This window comes from Emys orbicularis, chromosome 1 (genome assembly GCF_028017835.1).
Source record: "Emys orbicularis isolate rEmyOrb1 chromosome 1, rEmyOrb1.hap1, whole genome shotgun sequence".
Classification (NCBI taxonomy): domain Eukaryota; kingdom Metazoa; phylum Chordata; order Testudines; family Emydidae; genus Emys; species Emys orbicularis.
Genome location: NC_088683.1, coordinates 134,609,260 through 134,628,134, shown reverse-complemented (window position 1 = coordinate 134,628,134; position 18,875 = coordinate 134,609,260). Strand labels below are relative to the sequence as shown.

The 18,875-nt window shown below is 41.6% G+C and overlaps 1 protein-coding gene across 1 annotated transcript in view; it reads right to left on the bottom strand.

The window, feature by feature from the left end:
• Positions 1 to 3,188: 3,188 nt before the first annotated feature.
• Positions 3,189 to 18,875, bottom strand: part of PPARA (peroxisome proliferator activated receptor alpha) — a 33,668-nt gene continuing 17,981 nt past the window's right edge. Inside the window, 2 exon segments of the mRNA XM_065400606.1 lie at positions 3,189 to 3,436; positions 9,233 to 9,680. Of these exon segments, the coding sequence (XP_065256678.1) occupies positions 3,189 to 3,436; positions 9,233 to 9,680 (696 nt within the window).

Below are 18,875 nucleotides of genomic sequence, written 5' to 3'. Positions count from 1 at the left end.
GCTGGTGGTAGGAATGGTGGGGGATGGGCAAGGGTATAGCCAGTGTGACAATGGTTATGTGGCTCCACCAGTCTAATCACCTGCATGGAGAAAAGTGGGTGTAATGGGTGCTGCTCAATAGGGTAAGAATGCTGCCCTTCCTGACTCCCATGGACATTTACCTGAGCAAGGTTTGTTTATTTTAGGCCTGTGCGAAGGTCCAGAATTTGGACCTATATGAAAGTTGGAAACAAACAGGGACAGTGTACTGGAAATGCAATGAACCCCGAACAAGTCTGAAATAAATTTCCAGAAGGACAGATAACAATAGGAAGTTGAAGGATTTTAAAAGATCCAGAGCATTTAGGTCCATATTTAACTTGAGAAGTCAAATGTTGGCAATTCTTATGATTTCATTATGAGTCTTGCAATATTTGATATTTTATTTAAAGCCCCATCTTCTGGAAAACAGTGATTATGTGAGAATCTCTGCCTTCATTTAAGTTTCTAACCCTCAATCTTGGGAGTAAAGTTTGAAAATGTGACCTAAAAGCCCCTAAAACACCCCCCCCCAATCCAAGATATTAGTGATATATCTTATAGTTTTTAAGCCAACCTCATCATTTTTTGGCATCTGATTCATGATTTTTAAATGTTTGCAGTTGGCAATAGGAAACATTTTTAGTAGCAGAAAGTACCATTGCTGAAATCCTCTCATTTTTCTGAAGTCACAGTGTACAGCAATAATACAAAAAGCAGATCATTTCTCAATCCACTATTTTCTGATAAAACTTGAAAATCTATTCTTTAATTCAATAGATAAGGTAGGTGTCCTATATCCATACTTTTCACTGCTGCTGGTTGTGGGAAAAAAAGAAAAAATGGTGGATGGGACAGGTAGCATGTATGTCATCATTTTGCATATATGCATTCTTTACTTTTTCCCTCCCCCAGACACATGCACCAGTTTGAGCTGTGTTACATAACTGGAATAGATTCTAAACACACTGATGGAAGTATAGATACTTTGATTTTAACACTTGCAATGTGTAAGTTGAAAAAAATCACTCTAATCATCTTACAATATGTAAGGCTCAATGACCAAAAGCCTAACTGTACCAACAAGTCTCTAGCAGAAAAGGTCTATGATGAAAACGAGATCACTGTTCTGGGATTTATCAAGCCTTACTCCCAAGTTGATTCTGTTAGTGAAGGTTTATGATTCTGAGGCCTTGAAACCATGCTGCAATAAAGCAGGCATGAAAACTGACCCTTTTTCAGCCACAGAAAGTATTACTATGAAAGTATTGTCAAAATTGGCTGTCAAGATCATTGTTTTAACACCCCATAAAAAAAGATCCATAAACTCTCAGGGTAAAAAGGAAAAGAAAGATAAGAGAGCAGAAGGAGACTGTCTTTAATATATTAAATGTTACTCCCAAAAGAAACTCACGACTAGCAGTTGTTTTCATTCTTTATACAGTAGTCTGTGAAAAGTGGCATGATGGAGTTCCATGTCTATTATGTTTCAATGATTTTCAGATTAAATGTGTTCAGTTTACTGTAACACGATTGTTCTAACTGCCAGTCAAGCTGTGTTATTTTGGCTTTATTTCACCAGTAAGACGTACACTGTGGCTCAGATTCTGCCCTCAATTACATGAAACGATTTTCTCCAGTCTGTGCACTCTTCCTTTACAACTGTGCAATCAGTGTCTACAAATTCTGCTTTCTGTACCTGTTGCCTCCAGTGTGGTAGAGTAAAAGGAGGGCAGAATATAGTGCGTTTGGAATTTAGTTAATAGTTCTATTGACAATGTATGAGGAGGAACAGAAGGCAGTTCACCCAGCTGGATTGGCTCTGAGGGGGTAATATAAGCAGAGAATGTAAAATAATATTTTTTATCAGAACAGTAAATACAGTATGTATGACTTTGAATACATATTGGGTGCAGATCTGTTAAGAATAAAGGTGCCATGTTTATACAATCACTTTTCAGAGTAGACCACCACCTGAAGCTATTGTATTCTGACAATCTGGCATTCAGCTTCCTGGGGGCAAGAATCAGACTTCTGGGTGACTCCCCAAGTCCTGCTAATTCAAAATGGCATTTTAAAATAAAAATTTCATCTTCAGCAATTAAGACTTCTCCAAGATGCACACAATATACTACATCTCCACCCAAAAGGGACTTTTGCCTAGTTTCATTAGAACACTTTTGAAAAAGTATTCCCCCATTGTAAAGTACAATTCACTAACAAGCATCTTGCTAAAATATCTTTGACATATTTTATAGAGTCTTACAGTTTACGGCCAGAAAGGACCACTAGATCAACTAGTCTGACCTCCCGTATATCAGAACACCAGCACCACCCAGGACCCACACACTGATACTTTGGTTGGTCTAATTTTGGTCATTGGGTATTACATCCCATGGGAGACTACACTATTATGTGCCATAGGCAGAGAACAGAAGGGACCAAGGTGCACCAGTGCCCAAGGCTCCCGCAGTGGCAAGGAAGTGATTATGTGAGTTACACCATGGTAATCCTTTAATTAACTTTTTTTAAAGACTCTTTTTAAAAGGCTAATCCTAAAGTTACTTAAGTAGTACTATTCCTCTCATAATTCAGACAGCAACAAAGTAAATATCTTTCAAATAAATATACCTGTGCACGTATAGTTATACCCAGCCACTTGATACATCTAGCCTGACTCTTGTTTGAGAAAAAAATTGAAAGTGCTAGTTGGTTCTCAATAATGAACATGAGAGTATTTAAACCAAGAGTACATAATCTATAGAAGATAGTGCATGTATCTTGAACAAATGTTGCCCTATTTGGTAAATTAATGCTCAATGACTAGCCCAATACAGAATATAATTTTGATCAATCAAGGTCTATTTGTTAGTCAACAGATTCAGATTTGTTAAACATCTACTTGTTCAGTACATATACATTCTCGCTAACCCTCAAATTTCAAATTAACCAAAGCTTCTTATGAGCAAATTCATGAGCACTACGTAATTTCTCTAAAGTACTTAAAGAACCCACGACAAAAGAAGTGTGACATTCCAGTTATCTACAATTTAGATTTTTCATGTTCTGGAATTCAGCACAGCAGATAACTGTACAAAGTAATTTTTCTCCCATCTATTATTAATATTGCTCTTGGCTTTAAATACTGTGGAAAAAATTACAAAAACCCCTTAATACATATCGCTGTAGATTTCTTGTAATAAAGGATGCAAGAGTGCATCAGATTCAGTCTTTTTGATTATCTGAACAAGTTGAGCATGCTCTGTGACAAGCTGTCGGAGGTCAGCCATTTTCTGGAGGAGTTTTGGGAAGAGGAAGATGTCATCAGGATGGTTGTTTTGCAAGTGAAGTTTTAGTACATGCACAATGCCCTCCTGCATCTTTTCAATGTATTCTACATTTACAAGACCAGGACGATCTGTTCTCAAAACAAACAAAAGAATACACGTCATATAATCTTACCATTGTTCACATTTTATCTGCACGTAAGGCCTGCTCCAGGCATCCACTGAAGACAATGAGATTATTTCAATCAACACCAATGATTTTGGATCAGGGACAAAGTAAAATCTTGTCATTAGTGAACTTCTGAAACAACTGAATAGCTATGGAATACTCTCTCAGGAGTACTGGTACAGACTAACTTTATTAAATAAATAAATAGATCCTCATGACTTTTGCCAATGTTATTTCAAGATGGGCTGAAGAGAGAATTCTCCATGTGACTCAAAAACCTTCTGCTATAGTACAGTGGACATGTCTAGCCTGGATATCTGATTTTATGTTCTCTATATGAAGGTTGTGGCGTCTCCAACCCAAATCAGAAGGATGAATAAGATTAAGCATTTGTGTGTTTTTAATAAGCTCTTTGGAACAGGGAAGATATTTTACTGTGTTACTACAGTGCCAAACACATTGAGTCACCAATCTGGATTGGTACTTGATAGGTATTACCATAGTGCAATCATAGAGGAGGCTGGCAACACCACTTATTATTAAGATTATGAGAGACTTCCCATTATCAGAACATGTTTTCAGTTGCTCATAACTTTGACAAATATGTGGGCTGAAATTTTCCATGCCAGGTGTGTGCCTCAGGCTGGAACTTCAGCTGTTTCCAAGTATGAGGCTGGGAAAAATGTATGTTGTCCATATTAAAAAAAAAAAAAAAATCTTTTCTTTGGAAAGATATAGCATACCTGTTCTTTGGAACAGGGATTTCAAATTTGGCAAATGAAAGGGAGGCCTTTGTGTTAGGATGTTGGAGAAGGGGAGATGGATCTGATGAGGAGCCTTGGTACATAGGGACAACTGCGACTGTCTGGGCAAACAAACTTGGACAAGGCGCCTCGGAGAGGGAAGGTGACAATGAAATTGGCCACGGAGCCTGGGTGGGGAAATTTGAACTAGGAGCATCAGCTGGAGGCTGTGGTGGGGGAAAGAGACTGATTAGATGAAGAGCTGGTAGAAGTGGGGCGGGGGGGGGGGGGGAGGAACGGGGACTGGGTATGGATGCTGAAGGTGACTGGGACGGTGAGTCCAGAAGGGCAAGACTATCATTTGCTGGGCAAGGATACGCCTCAGGAGTGAAGATAGACTGCCTAGGAGAGAACAGGAATGGGACAAGGAGTCAGGGATGGGTGTAAGCATTATGATTAGGCTTGGAAAGATCAGACTTTTATCAGGAAATTTGGATTTCACCATACACACACGAAACAAAAAATGTTTCCATTGATGATAATCCAAATTTTCAGGCAGGCAGAGCAAGAAAAATGCTGCCCAAGAGCTTTAGAGTTTGATTTAAGGATATTTATTTGGTATATTTTGACATGAGATGTTGACAATTTGTGTTTTAACTAGGGCTGTCGATTAATAGCAGTTAACTCACGCGATTAACTTAAAAAATTAACTGCGATTTAAAAAATTAATCGCAATTAATCGCACTGTTAAACAATAGAATACCAATTGAAATTTATTACATATTTTTGGATGGTTTTCTACATTTTCAAATATATTGATTTCTATTACAACACAGAATACAAAGTGTACAGTGCTCACTTTATATTATTTTTGATCATTTTTACAGTGCAAATATTTGTAAACAAAATAAATAGTATTTTTCAATTCACTTCATACAAATACTGTAGTGCAATCTCTTCATTGTGAAAGTGTAACTTACAAATGTAGATTTTTTTTGTTACAAAACTGCACTCAAAAATAAAACAATGTAAAATTTTAGAGCCTACAAGGCCAGTTCTACTTCTTGTTCAGTCAATTACTAAGACAAACAAGTTTGTTTACATTCACGGGAGATACTGCTGACGGCTTCTTATTTACAATGTCACCAGAAAGTGAGAATAGACGTTCGCATGGCACTTTTGTAGCCGGCGTTGCAAGATATTTACATGCCGGATATGCTAAACATTCATATGTCCCTTCATGCTTAGGCCACCATTCTAGAGGACATGTTTCCATGCTGATGATGTTCGTTAAAAAATAATGCGTTAATTAAATTTGAGACTGAACTCCTTGGGGGAGAATTGTATGTCTCCTGTTCTATTTACCCTCATTCTGCCATATATTTCATGTTATAGAAGTCTCGGATGATGACCCAGCACATGTTCGTTTTAAGAACACTTTCACAGCAGATTTGACAAAATGCAAAGAAGGTACCAATGTGAAATTTCTAAGGATAGATAGAGCACTCGACCCAAGGTTTAAGAATCTGAAGTGCCTTCTAAAAATCTGAGAGGGATGAGGTGTAGAGAATGCGTTCAGATGTCTTAAAAGAGCAACACTGATGCGGAAACTACAGAACCCGAACCACCAAAAAAGAAAAATCAATCTTCAGCTGGTGGAATCCGACTCAGATGATAAAAATGAACATGTGTCGGTCCGCTCTGCTTTGGATTGTTGTCGAGCACAACCGGTCATCAGCATGGACGCATGTCCCCTGGAATGCTGGTTGAAGCATGAAGGGACATATGAATCTTTAACGCATCTGGCACGTAAATATCTTGCAATGCCGGCTACAATAGTGCCATGCAAACGCCTGTTCTCACTTTCAAATGACATTGTAAACAAGATGCGGGCAGCATTATCTCCTGCAAATTGTAACCAAACTTGTTTGTCTGAGCGATTGGCTGAAGTAGGACTGAATGGATTTGTCGGTTCTAAAGTTTTACATTGTTTTATTTTTTGAATGCAGTTATTTTTTGTACATAATTCTTCATTTGTAAGTTCAACTTTCATTATAAAGAGATTGCACTACAGTACTTGTATGAGGTGAATTGAAATATACTATTCCTTTTGTTTTTTACAATGCAAATATTTGTAATAAAAAATAAATACAAAGTGAGCACTGTACACTTTGTATTCTGTGTTGTAATTGAAATTAATATATTTGAAAATGTAGAAAACATCCAAAATATTTAAAGGCTATTTATTATTGTTTAACAGTGCGATTAATTGTGATTAAATTGTTTAATCGCATGATTAATCGCAAATAATATTTTTAATCGCTTGACAGCCCTAGTTGTAACTGTTATAAAGCTTTAACTTTGACTCTAAGTCTACTGTCATTAAATAATTATTGCCTGCCCCTGCAGTCTCCCACAACTATGAAAATTGAAAGTGATAAAATAAATAAAAATACTTACACATCAATATTATCCATTGAAATTATATATAAAAATAGGCATCTGTCAAGCCTAATTACGATACCGTCTTTACTTACATGATCACATTTCCCTCCCCTCACTCTCCTCCCCCCAGGACTCCCTCATTCAGTGCATTGGGTGGCTGGTGCTCACTTAATGAACAGCTATTTAATATTTTGTTTTCTCCTTGTTGTTGGGTGTGTGGCCCCAGGCCTTATTTGCTGCCTACTATGCATACCCTGCCCTGAAGACAGAATTATTAATTTCTTCATTAACTTTTCTGTAGCACTCATCACCATAGTATCTGAGTATCTCACAATTATTAGTGAATTTATTTTCACAACACCCCTGTGAGATATGGGGATATTATCCACATTTTACAGCTGAGGACTGAGGCACACAGAGATTACAGTCAAAAGTATCCACTAATTTTGGGTGCCCAAATTTGAGACCCCTAGGGCCTGATTGTTCAGTGTAGCTAGAATTATAGAGCGTTTATTATGTTCAAAGCATAGCTTCCTTTTACTTCAATTGTAGCTGTAAGTGCTCAGTTCGTCTGCAGATCAGACCCCCAGGTCTCAAGTCAGGCACCCAGAACATGAGGCGCACACACAATTAGTGACTACCTGGGAAAAGACTGGTTTGAGTGACTTGCCAAGCATCACATCAGAACTCTTTGGCAAAGGCAGGAATAGAATCCAGTTCTTCAGGTTAACAATCAACTGCCCTAACCATGATACCATCCTCTCTCTTCCTTGACCTTCTGTCTCATTCAGTACACACCTTCAAACTTCTGTAACAAATAAAGCAGGGCTCCTGCTCTCCTTCGCTACACAGCCCTGCTGCATCTCCAAAGCACTATCTTGGTGCACTGAATGAGGCAGGGGTCCTGTGGGAAAAAAAAATGCCCATGTGATCATGTATTAAAAACTGGATCATATTAATATGCACAAAGAGGGTTGAATTAGAGTTGCACAGGCATGGACAATTCCAGCATTTTCTAACTTTTGAGTGCTTGAGTTTACAACCTTAATGTTTTTTAACAGTTTGTGTGCAGTAAAAAATAATGTTCACAGGGTATATTGGGCCTTTTGTCTTATAGTAAATAATGATGGGGGGATGTTTGTGGATTGTACTTAGAGGGTATCAGGTCATAAGCTGTGGTACATTGATGACAGTAAGAAGTTGGAATGTTGGGGCAGAGGTTTTTGGTCTGCACATTAAATAAAAGATGGAAGATGCAGGTTGGGCAGGTGGCTTATATGTAGTGAAGGAATTGGTGCAGTATGTTAAGTATGGGACAGTACAGTGCGATATATGGCTCATTTTGTGAATATTGGGAGAACAGGTGAAAGGCTGTCCTGTTAATATGGGTGGATGAGGATCCAGAGATGGGAGGGTAGAGTTCATTGTTTGGAGCACCTTGACTGTGCATTTTCAAATGTTTGTCAGGAGTTTTAAAGTGAAACCTTAACTCTGATTTTTTCCATTCTGTTTATTTTAAATTACATTCTTTTATGCCCCCCAGGTTATTAAATTTAGAGTGTAAACAATGTTGGGCAGTGGTTTGTTTGAGGTCATCTGTGAATCATCTAGAACAGTGGTTCTCAACCTTTCTAGACTACTGTACCCCTTTCAGAAGTCTGATGTGTCTTGCATACCCCAAGTTTCACCTCACTTAAAAACTACTTACAAAATCAGTCATAAAAATACAAAAAAGTGTCACAGCACACTATTACTTTAAATATTGTTCTTACATTTCAGTGTACTGTATGTAGAGCAGCATCAACAAGTAATTGTCTGCATAAAATTTTAGTTTGTATTGACTTCACTAGTGCTTTTTATGTAGCCTGTTGTAAAACTAAGCAAATATCTAGATGAGTTGATGTACCCCCTGGAAGACCTCTGCGTACCCCTGGTTGAGAACCACTGATCTAGCACAACTTTAATAGAAAGTATTTATAATCTTAACTCAAATTTAAGAACGCTATTTTCTGGAAATAAAACATTAAAATTAAGGTCACAATCCTGCAATATGAAATGCCTGGGCAGAATGCTATGGCTGCGCAGAACCCTTTGATTTCAATGGGGAGTCCACTCACATGTACCAGACAGCAACATCAAAGCCATAATTTTATTGGCCTCTAAGGATGAGATTAGAAGAAACAGGAATATCTAACTCCACTATCAGTCCCATATTGTTGTATTTCTCTGCCTGTTTCACAGTTTAGAAATATTTCTTCATGCCCAACTGTATTCCTCAAGGAATGGATACTCTTCACATCCCACTTTTAAAACTAGAAAGCTCCAAGGCACCAATCCAACGACGTGTTGTAAATGGGCAGACTCCTGTGCAATACATTGCAGGATTAAGGCCTTAATGAGTATGTGTCTTGTACCAAACATAATTTAACATGAGACAAACATTTAGTGGCAGAACTGAATTGTCATAATTCCATAAACTGCAACAAAATATACTTTTCCATTTTTAAATTACTAAATGATGGGAGTGAAATCATAAATATTACTTCAAAGAACAGATATTTATCTCTTACCTCCACAGCAAATGATAGCAGCTACAAAAAGCGATATGTCACTATCATCCAGCTCCAGTGCATTGAATTTCATTGCAAAATCAAACTTCGGCTCCATAATATCACAAAATGGCTTTCTTAGGCTTTTCAGGAACTCTCGAGTTATAAAGCCGTTTCCATAGGCTACCAGCATCCCATCTTTGTTCATTACAGAAGCTAGCATGGCAAAAATGGCTTCATAAACTCCATATTTTAACAGAGTCACCTGATCATTCAAATCAAGATTTGAGAAGCCAGGAATAGATTTGGCAAATTCAGTAAGTTCTGTTACAGTCTCTACAGATGTACACTGGCAACAATGGAAGATTCGAACTTCTGCTTCCTTGTTCTGGATTCCATTGGCTACCAGTTTTGCCACCAGCGTCTTCTCTGCCATACACAGTGTTTCCATGTCATGTATAACAAATGGCTACAGAGAAAGGTACCAATTAATCCATTTACAAAATAAATATTTGAGGACTATTTCATTCCCCACACTGATCAGTCTTTAGCCATTAATAAATCCTGAATTAAAAGGATAAGGACCAGATTAGTAGTACTAATTTGGCATTTATGCAGATAACATCCTGTGATGATTTGAGAAATCTGTCTATACAGCTTATGAATTCTGGTTGCAATGGTCAAGTTGTTCTTATGAAAAACACTATCATGGAATGTCTCTCTGTCAATGTGTATCCGCCATTGCTGATGAACCTATCACAACTCTCCCAGGCCTGGTCTAAATTTAAAACTTAGGTTAACATAGCTATGGCATGCAGGGGTGTGAAAACTCCACACTGTTGAGCGCCATAGTTATACCAACCTAACCTTTGGTGTAGATGCAGCTAGGTTGAAGGAATGCCTCTGTTGCTCTAGCTACCATTCTCTGGGAATGGAATTCCTACAGTGATGGAAGAACACCTTCTGTCACTGTAGCCTGCCAAACCATAGCTATGCCACTATAGCACAGCCATGGCCCCAGCTAGAAACAGTGGAGAGTAGAGTAGTTAACATTAATGACTGTGCTCTGACTGGTCAATAGGTATACTAAGGAGGTTGGCTGGAGTGGGGACAAGTTACTTCCTCCAGCTCATCTGTAAGGAGTAAAGGGCTTGGAGAATGTAAAATTTCCAGAAGCAGGACACAAGAAACAGCGACTGGTGGTGGGACTTACAGGGACTTGAGGGACTTACAGAGCCATCTAGGAAGTTTTGGGCTGGAGACAGGGGAAAAGTCTGGCATGCTTTCATAGTGGGAGCAAGGGGGTTTAGCTATGCGACCAACCAAGAATAGAGAAACCAAGCTGACCTACGGAGGGAGAGGCTCTATAAATCAGAAATCAAGCCATGAGCTGCAGAAGGAGGATCTTTGACATCCCTAGAGTATCCAGACCCCAGTCCAAAGAATTCTCTGGAGTGACGAGAAAACATGTTGCAGGGAAATGTGTGGAGGATGTATTATTTTAATATAGCTCTGTGTATTTCTTATGAGGTTAAGTAAAGAGCAGTGGTGATTTAGAATTCTTCACGAAGTCTGTCCGCATGTTTGTTATGTGTTGCACCTCTCATGCGCTGTTAAAAAAAGTTAGCCTCTGAACCCAAAACACCCACATGGCTACAGTTCTGGGAGAGGGTGTGTTAAAGTTATGCAAAGTTTAAAGGGTAAGCAGTGGTCCCCCAAGGGCTGGGCAGTTGGACTACAAGGTCTGTTCTCAGGAGGAGGTGCTAAGACAAAGGGTCTGTACAGCAAGAGTGTGCCTGGGACCCCCAGCTAGAGGCAGCATATGGTCTCTGTTCAGGCTCTGATGGCTTAGAGCACATGGAATCCAGTTGCTGGAACCCTCACAGCAGTCTGGTGAGCAGTCAAGACGGGGCATTTGACAAGATCTGTGACACATCCCATTCACCTCAGTGGGATATTAGCTATGTAAACGCTAAGGACTGCGGGATTTGACTAAGAGGAACTAATTTAGTCATTTAAACATAGGTTGGCACTTTACATATTTACACAGTCCTCTTACAACTATCAGTAGAATTGGACTTTTGTATTGTTCTTGTACTTCACTACTGGATTATTTATTTTAAGTTATATCTGTGCAACTGATCTTCTGCAGGAGCTCTAGCCATTACTCCTATTAAGGTTACTGCTGGATTGTTATTACAGATAATGATTTTCGGGACACTAAAACAGTGTCTCACAACGTAATAAAAATATTCAGCACTGAGCAAGAACTTTCTCCTCTCCATGAATGAGGATGCTCTAAATAAAGAAATCTGTGTACTGCAAACTGAGGAGATGATTCCTTCAAAAATTAATTAAAGGCCACAATTTCTTAAACAGAGTAATCAGAGCTCAGGAAAATGATAATCAGACTATAAAGCCTCAAAATATTTTTGAAGAGCAAGAATTAGAAAAAAGGGCTATCCATTAAGAAAAACTAGGTCTATAGAAGTTGACACCAGTTATAAATCTGGTTCCTTAAGTTAATCAAAGTATTTCCCATCTAAGGTAAGTAAACCATGTGAAGTCCTTAAATCCTTATTCAATTCTCCTTCAGGCAAAACTCTCCTTGTAGTCAGTGAATTTTGCTTGAGTAGGGACTTCAAGATTTAACTGAGAGTGAAAAGGTTAATCTCTATTTAGATAACTGTAATATATACATTTTTCTTAGGAGTCAGTGACATCTCATCGGTACTTGTCCATCTTTGATCTGCTTATGGTAGCTACACTCTACACCATTTCATTACTTCTAAACATTATGAACATAAAACTTCATGGGGGGGAATAAAACACACACGTTTCTAAACCATTTAAAAGGTTTAACCTATTTTTGTAAATACTGTGGGTCATTAGAATTTAACACCTTTTCAGTACGAAATGCTGTTCTTTGAGGGTGGTGTGTGTGTGTGTGTGTGTGTAAATCTATTGCCAAATCCATCTTGGGACCCAACGTTAATACTGCTACCTTGTCTCTAGGTAAAAGAGCTTGTAATTTCTGAAAATGAACTACAGTTGTGCCAAGAAGAAATGGTTACTCACCCTGTGCAGTAACTCTGGTTCTTTGAACTTATGTGTGCTCCACTCCAAGTTCGCTAGTGTCCCCTGCGCTTTGGACTGGAGATTTCTCATAGCTGTGTCCATTTGGCCTGCACATCTGTGTTAGTCAGTCTCGTGCGCAGTGCAGTTGTTACATAGGACTGCGTGGGAAAACTGCCCTCAGTTCCTTCTATATTGCGGAGCCCCATGGCCAAGAACTCCGAAGCAGAGGGGATGGAGGGCAGGTAGTGGAGCACCCATCAGGGAAACGCATCTTGAAGAACCACAATTACTGCACAGGGGGAGTATCCATTTCTTCTTCTTCAAGTAGTGTCCCCATGGGTGCTCCAGGTGACTATGGAGCAGTGCGCTCTAAGGCGGAAGGGGCTTCGGAGTTGAGTCCAGTACGGTGGAAAGTACAGTCGAGCTGAACGCAGTATCGGGGGTGGAGTCATGAGTTATTGCATAGTGTTTGGCGAATGTATGGATGGATGCCCTAATAGTGGCTCTACAGATGTTGGTGACAGATAGGTTTTTGAGGAAGGCCATGGAAGTGGCAATGGACCTTGTAGAATGAGTGTATAAGCAAAGGTGGTTGAATGTTACAAGACTGGTAACGAGTTACTGCAGTCTGATATCCACTTGGAAAGTTTCAGGTTAGAGACTGCTGATCCTTTTGATCTGTCTGCTATCGAGACAAATAACTTGTCTATCTTTCTGAAGGGCTTTGTTCTGTCTAGACAAAAGGCCAGAGCTCTCCAAGGTATGCAGCAGTGTGTCCTGGGAATTCAGATGTGGTTTGGGGTAGAAGACAGGAAAACGAATGGGCTGATAGAGATGGAACTCAAAAGAGATCTTAGGTAAGAATGCGAAGTGGGGCTGCAGTGTGACCTTGTCCTTAAAACACTGTGAAGGGGGGATATGCCATTAGGGCCTCTATTTCTCCAACCCACTGCACCATCAGGGATGCCATCTTCATTGCAAATGGAGCAGTGAGAAGGTAGCCAGAGGTTTAAAGGTCAGTCTTGTGAGGCATTTCAGGACCAGATTGAGGTCCCATACTGGGGTAGGGAGTTGGACCAGTGGATAAAAGGTTTCCCATCCCTCCAAGGAATCTTGCTGTGGTCAGGTGAGTAAAGACGGAATAGCCCTATATTGGGGGGTGAAAAGCCAGGATGGCTGCCAGGAAGACTCTTATGGAGCTCATCAAGGTTTTCAGAGCTAGGGTGTAGTATATCCAGAAATGATGTAGTCATTGGTGAAAGCTGCCTGCGGTCACACCAACTAGCAAACCGCATCCATTTTTCAGAATACATGTAGTGAGTAGATTGTTTCCTGCTGTGTAATATCACTCTTTTTATGTCCTCTGAGCAGGCTGTCTCTAATCGCATGAGCCATCAACAACCATGCTTTGAGACCAAGCATCGTGAGATTGGGATGAAAAAGTCTTCCTGCACTCTTAGAAGAGGAGATGGGGAGTGATGTGGAGAGTGATCGGAGGGCAAACAGATAGCTGTATCAGGTAAGAAAACCATGTTTGCCTGGGCCAAGTCGTAACTATTAGAATTACTCTGGCTCCGGCACTCTTTATTTTGAGCATAACTTTGGCTATTAGGAGAGCTGGCAGGAGTGCATACTGTAGGGTTGACCACCACTGAAGGTGAAAAGCATTCCCTATGGATTGGTGACTCAATCTGCTCCTTGAGCAGAGGTGGCAAACAAGTCTATCTGGGGGGTACCACACTGACAGAATCTGTGATGTAATATGTTGGGGTTTATTTCCCACTTGTCGTCTTGGAAGAAGTGTCTGCTGAGTCACATTCTGAATGTCCAGGAGATAGGCTGCTGTGATAGTGATCTGGTTTCATATGCACCAGTTCCAGAGTCTGATGTCTTGGTGAAATAGGAAGAGGATCTTGCTCCTTCTTTCAGCAGCCAATTGTCCTGGTAAGGGAATACTTTCCTGCATAGTTACCATCAACATGACCTTCGAAAAGACCCTTAGGCGGATGATAGGCCAAAGGGGAGTAATCAGTATTGATAGTGGTCCTGACCAACAATAAAATGGAGAAATCATTTGTGGGATGGGTGGATAGTGATGTGAAAATACAAATCTTGAAAGTAGAGGGCTGAGAACCAATCCCTTCCTCTAATGGAATTATCACTGTGAGCATCACCATTTTGAACTTCTGGGCCTTCAAATAGGTGTTGAGTAGTCTCAGGTCTAGGATGGGTCTCCAACCTCCACTCTTTTTTGGTACCAGGAAGTACCTGAATAAAATCTCTTCCCTCCGTGCTATATAGGAACTGGTTCTATAGCTCCCATGCATAAGAGAGTGTCTATTTCTTGACGAAGCATGCTCTCGTCAGAAGGGTTCCCGAAGAGGGATGGGGAGGAGAGTTCATTGGTGGAAGTGAGGCAAAGTAGACTGTGGAGACTATTTTCAAGACCCAACTTGTCCGTAGTGATAGACTCCTGGCTCACCTGAAGTGGCGAACGCAGTCGCAGAAGGGAGGAAGGCTAGTAGAGGATGACTATGGTAGTTCAGACCTAAGTTCCTTGTAACCTGCGCAGCAGGCTATCAAGGACCACGCCGGCGGGGAGAGGAGCCCCTCCCCCGGCCCAGCCCAATCGGAGCTGCCGCGGACCGGGAGAGGTGCCTCTCACCTGGCCCCGAGCTGCTGCAGCAAGAGGGTTTGGGGTAGTCCTCTCTCTCTGCCGCAGCCCTGGAGCAGCCTGCACCTCAAACCCCTCATCCCCAGCCCCACCCCAGAGCCCGTGCCACCCCACACCCCAACCCTCTGCCCCAGCCCTGAGCCCCCTCCCACACTCCAAACCCCACCACCACAAATCACCTCCATATTGGTGCACATAAAATTAATTCCACACATGGACGTAAAAAATTAGAGGGAACACTGGTTCAGACCCTCAATCACCACATCAAAATTGCTGCTTGGTGTGTGAGGCAAGAGGCTGAGAAGTGGATGGTTTCCTTCCCTGAAACCTATGCCTTCTCTGGTGTGGCACATCCATCCTCTAGGAGGGAAGGAATTGGACGGGGCAGGATCTGAGGGCCATCTGAGACTTACTGAGTTTTGTAGTGTATGTAGGAGTATAAATGCCAAGAGAATGCAAAGTCACTCTAGAATCCCTCAGTGGTTGCAGAGACTTATCTGTACTATCTGAAAACAAATTAGAGCCATCAAAAGGAAGGTCCTCAACTGTATTCTGAATCTCCTTTGGGAAACCGGACAGCTAGAGCCAGGAGGCTCTTCTCATCACCACCACTGTAGTGATTGAATGGGAAGCAGTATCAGCAACATCGAGGAAGCCTTGCAAGGTTATCCCAGCAAGTAGTACACCATCCACAACAATTGCCTGGAGTTGTTCCCTGTGTTCTGCCAGTAGATGATCGACAAATGATGTTAGCTTGGTAGAATTGACATGGTTGAACTTTGCTATCAAAGCTTGATAACTGGCAATTCTAAATTGAAAGGAAGCTGAAGAGTAAGACTTTCTCCCTAGTAGGTCCAAGCGCTTATGGTCTTTGTCATGAGGCATGGATTTAGCGTGGTGCTGCCCACCACATTCATTCACCGCATCCACCACCAAGGAGTTAGGTGAGGGATGGGAAATAAAATCTGAGTCCTTTGCTGGGACACAATACTTCTTGACCGTTCTTTGCAGGTAGGCAGAATAGAAGCTGGAGTGTGCCAGATTATCTTTGCTGGTTCTAAAAGAGCCTCATTTACAGGTAAAGCTATGCATGCCAATGAGGGTGAGTGAAGGATATATCAAGCATCTTATGATGAGGCTCTGTAACCTCCTTGAGGGGAATCTGCCAGGAGTCTGCAACTCTCTTGATCAGATCCTGAACATGTTTTAAATCACTCACCAGGGATGGAGGAGGAGGCATGACTGCTTCATCTGCAGATGAAGAGGCAATGTTCCTGTAAGAGAAACCTCTTCATTGGCTTCCTGCTCCTCAAAAGAATCCTCTTGAGGGTCAGGTCTCCTGGAGGGAGCAGGTCTTGAAGGCTGCCTCTCTCTATGGTGGGTGGTACTGGATGATCTGGAAAATACTTGGCAATAAGCCACCCCAGAGTCCCAAATATGGCAAAGGAGGAGGTGCATAAGGCAAACCAGGAGGCACCCAAGGGTGCTCATACCAGTGAGGTGTTGGTGGTAATCATGGGTTGCAAGTAGCTGCAGCTTCAGCAGAAGCCTCTGGGAAGGACCCTCTGAAGGACTGAGGAGACCAACTCTAGACTGACGCTTGAGACCAAGGCAAGATCCACCTCAGAATCCTCTTCCTCAGGTTCACTCGGAATGGTGGAGCTCCTGGAGAGATCTGAGGTGAAATCATTTCAGGTGATCCTGATGTTCTTAGTACTGACAGCAAATCAGAGCTGAGGAGCCAAGTCAGGAGTCTCAGTTACAGCCAGGTCCTGGGGAAAACAGAACTCTTGCAGCACTATGAGGCACATCAATACCAAGGCTCATGATATCAGACATGGCCGAGGACCCTGATGATACCACAGTCTTCAGGTGCTCAGAGGGAAGCACAGTTATTGACAGAGCCAAAGATCTCATGTGCCCCAAGGGAGGCGTGGTCGGAACCTCAGTGGACTTCTTCAATACTGAGGAAGCAGAGGAAGAACTCTTCTTGCTGTCTCAATCTGATAATGGTACCAAGGGTCTCTCTGGGCCCGTGGCCTTGCCGCCTTGTGATCTAGCTGTACCCTGGGGACCTGAGGAACTGAGAGCCTGGTACCTGAATGGGGTGCTGGAATAGCTGAGTGAACCAACAACCTTGGCTTTTTAGAAGTAAAATATCTATGCGGAGAACCCTTTTTATTTTGAGGACTTGAGAGAGGAGTCCTGTATCTTCCTCTTGGGTGCCCTGGAACTGTGGGACTCCAAGGCAGCAGACTTGCTTGGGGACTGACATCTGGGGGGTCCCTTGGCCTGGGTCGGAGGTTGGACATAGAGAGCTCTCCATCACAAGGAGGCAAAGCTTTAGTTCTCTATTTTTTCTGGCTCTTGATTTAAAGGCCAGATGAAAATTGCACTTTTGAACAATAGATACAGCGGGAATGTCTGACGCTGACCGGGATTGCCTCCTGGCACAACAAACAGCACTTGAAGCAAGGAGAACTGGGCATCACCTCCCAGTCAGAAAAAATGTCAGATCTAAAATCTATTTAAATAGTATGTAGAAAAATATTTAAAGAAAAAGAAGCTATAATAGGAGTATATACTAACTATGGAAAAACTAACACTACTACAATCAGCAAGAGAGAAAAAAAAAAAGAGAGTTGAGGAAGTCTATATACGACAACTGCTAAAGCTCCGTCTCAGTCCAAGGTGGTTGAGGGTGGCTTGCCCACTCAGTGCTATATAACAGGAGGAGGCATGAGACTGACAAATGCATGTGCAAGCCGAAGAGACTCTGCTATGAGAAATCATGGGTCAAAGGCGCAGGGGACCTAGAGTGGAGTACCTGTAGGAATATTACTTGAAGAAGAATCAGAATTTATTGAAATTAACTGCTAAAGTACTGTTCAGCAACAAGTAAGCTGGATTCCCATCACCACCAACTGAATCTGAAGGGCCCATGTTTAAAAAAAACCCAAACCCTGTCAAATAAAATAAAAAAATATTAAAAAGGCATATTCCCCAAGTGTTAGCAGAGTCTGAACGAACTCTCCTCTGACATCTAGTAATGAGCTGGGGGAAGAGACTTCAGGAACAGAGTGTGTTTGCATAGACATGCCTACTCGCCTAGGTGCGTAGCATGATGAAGCTGCTTTGCCAAAATGATCACTTTTGGCTGATGCTGGGCAGCAGAACTGTACTTAGCATGCCCTGATTGAGGGGGTCACCCGAAATGGAACTTCACTTGCTAAGCAGGTGGAAGGGATGCCGAATACCAGTAAAGGAGAGACAGGTGGGGTCAGATGTTCCTACATGGTGGTGTGGACTCTACCCAAAAAGTCCTACACACCATTTGACCTTCCACTCTCCAGTGTTTAAAGACAGAGCTAATTAGACTCTGGTTATCAGTGATTATCAGAGCTGAATCATTGATAACCAGGTCTAGAAGCTATGCCTTAGACCTGGTGTAGGCACAGTGGTGAAAGGAAAGAAAATGCAGAGGCTGTACTGACAATGAGGTTCCCTGCTACCCACTGAAATCACTGAAGACCTGGGTGGAACCTAGAACAGAGCACTGCAGAAGTAACAGCCTGTGATCAGCAGCAGCAGCAAACAGCCAGTTGCAGAGGCAGACAGCAACCACAGAGACATTGCTTGATTACTCCTCCCCCTTTGTTCACAGGGGTTCACCTCCCACCCCAAGGACAGCCAACTGTGAGTAGGGTGCAGTGGAAGGGTGTGAGAGATTCGTTAAACAGACATTTGTTTGTTGGACTTTTCCACCACAAGGTGGAAAACTTAGGCAAAGGAAACTGCTCAACACATTGTGGAGTCAGGTTTTGCTTATGGTTGCATGCTTTTGAATGCAGTTGTGGTGTTTTCCCAAACTTATGCTTGGTTCCCTTTCCCTTTTATTAAAAGTTCTCTTTT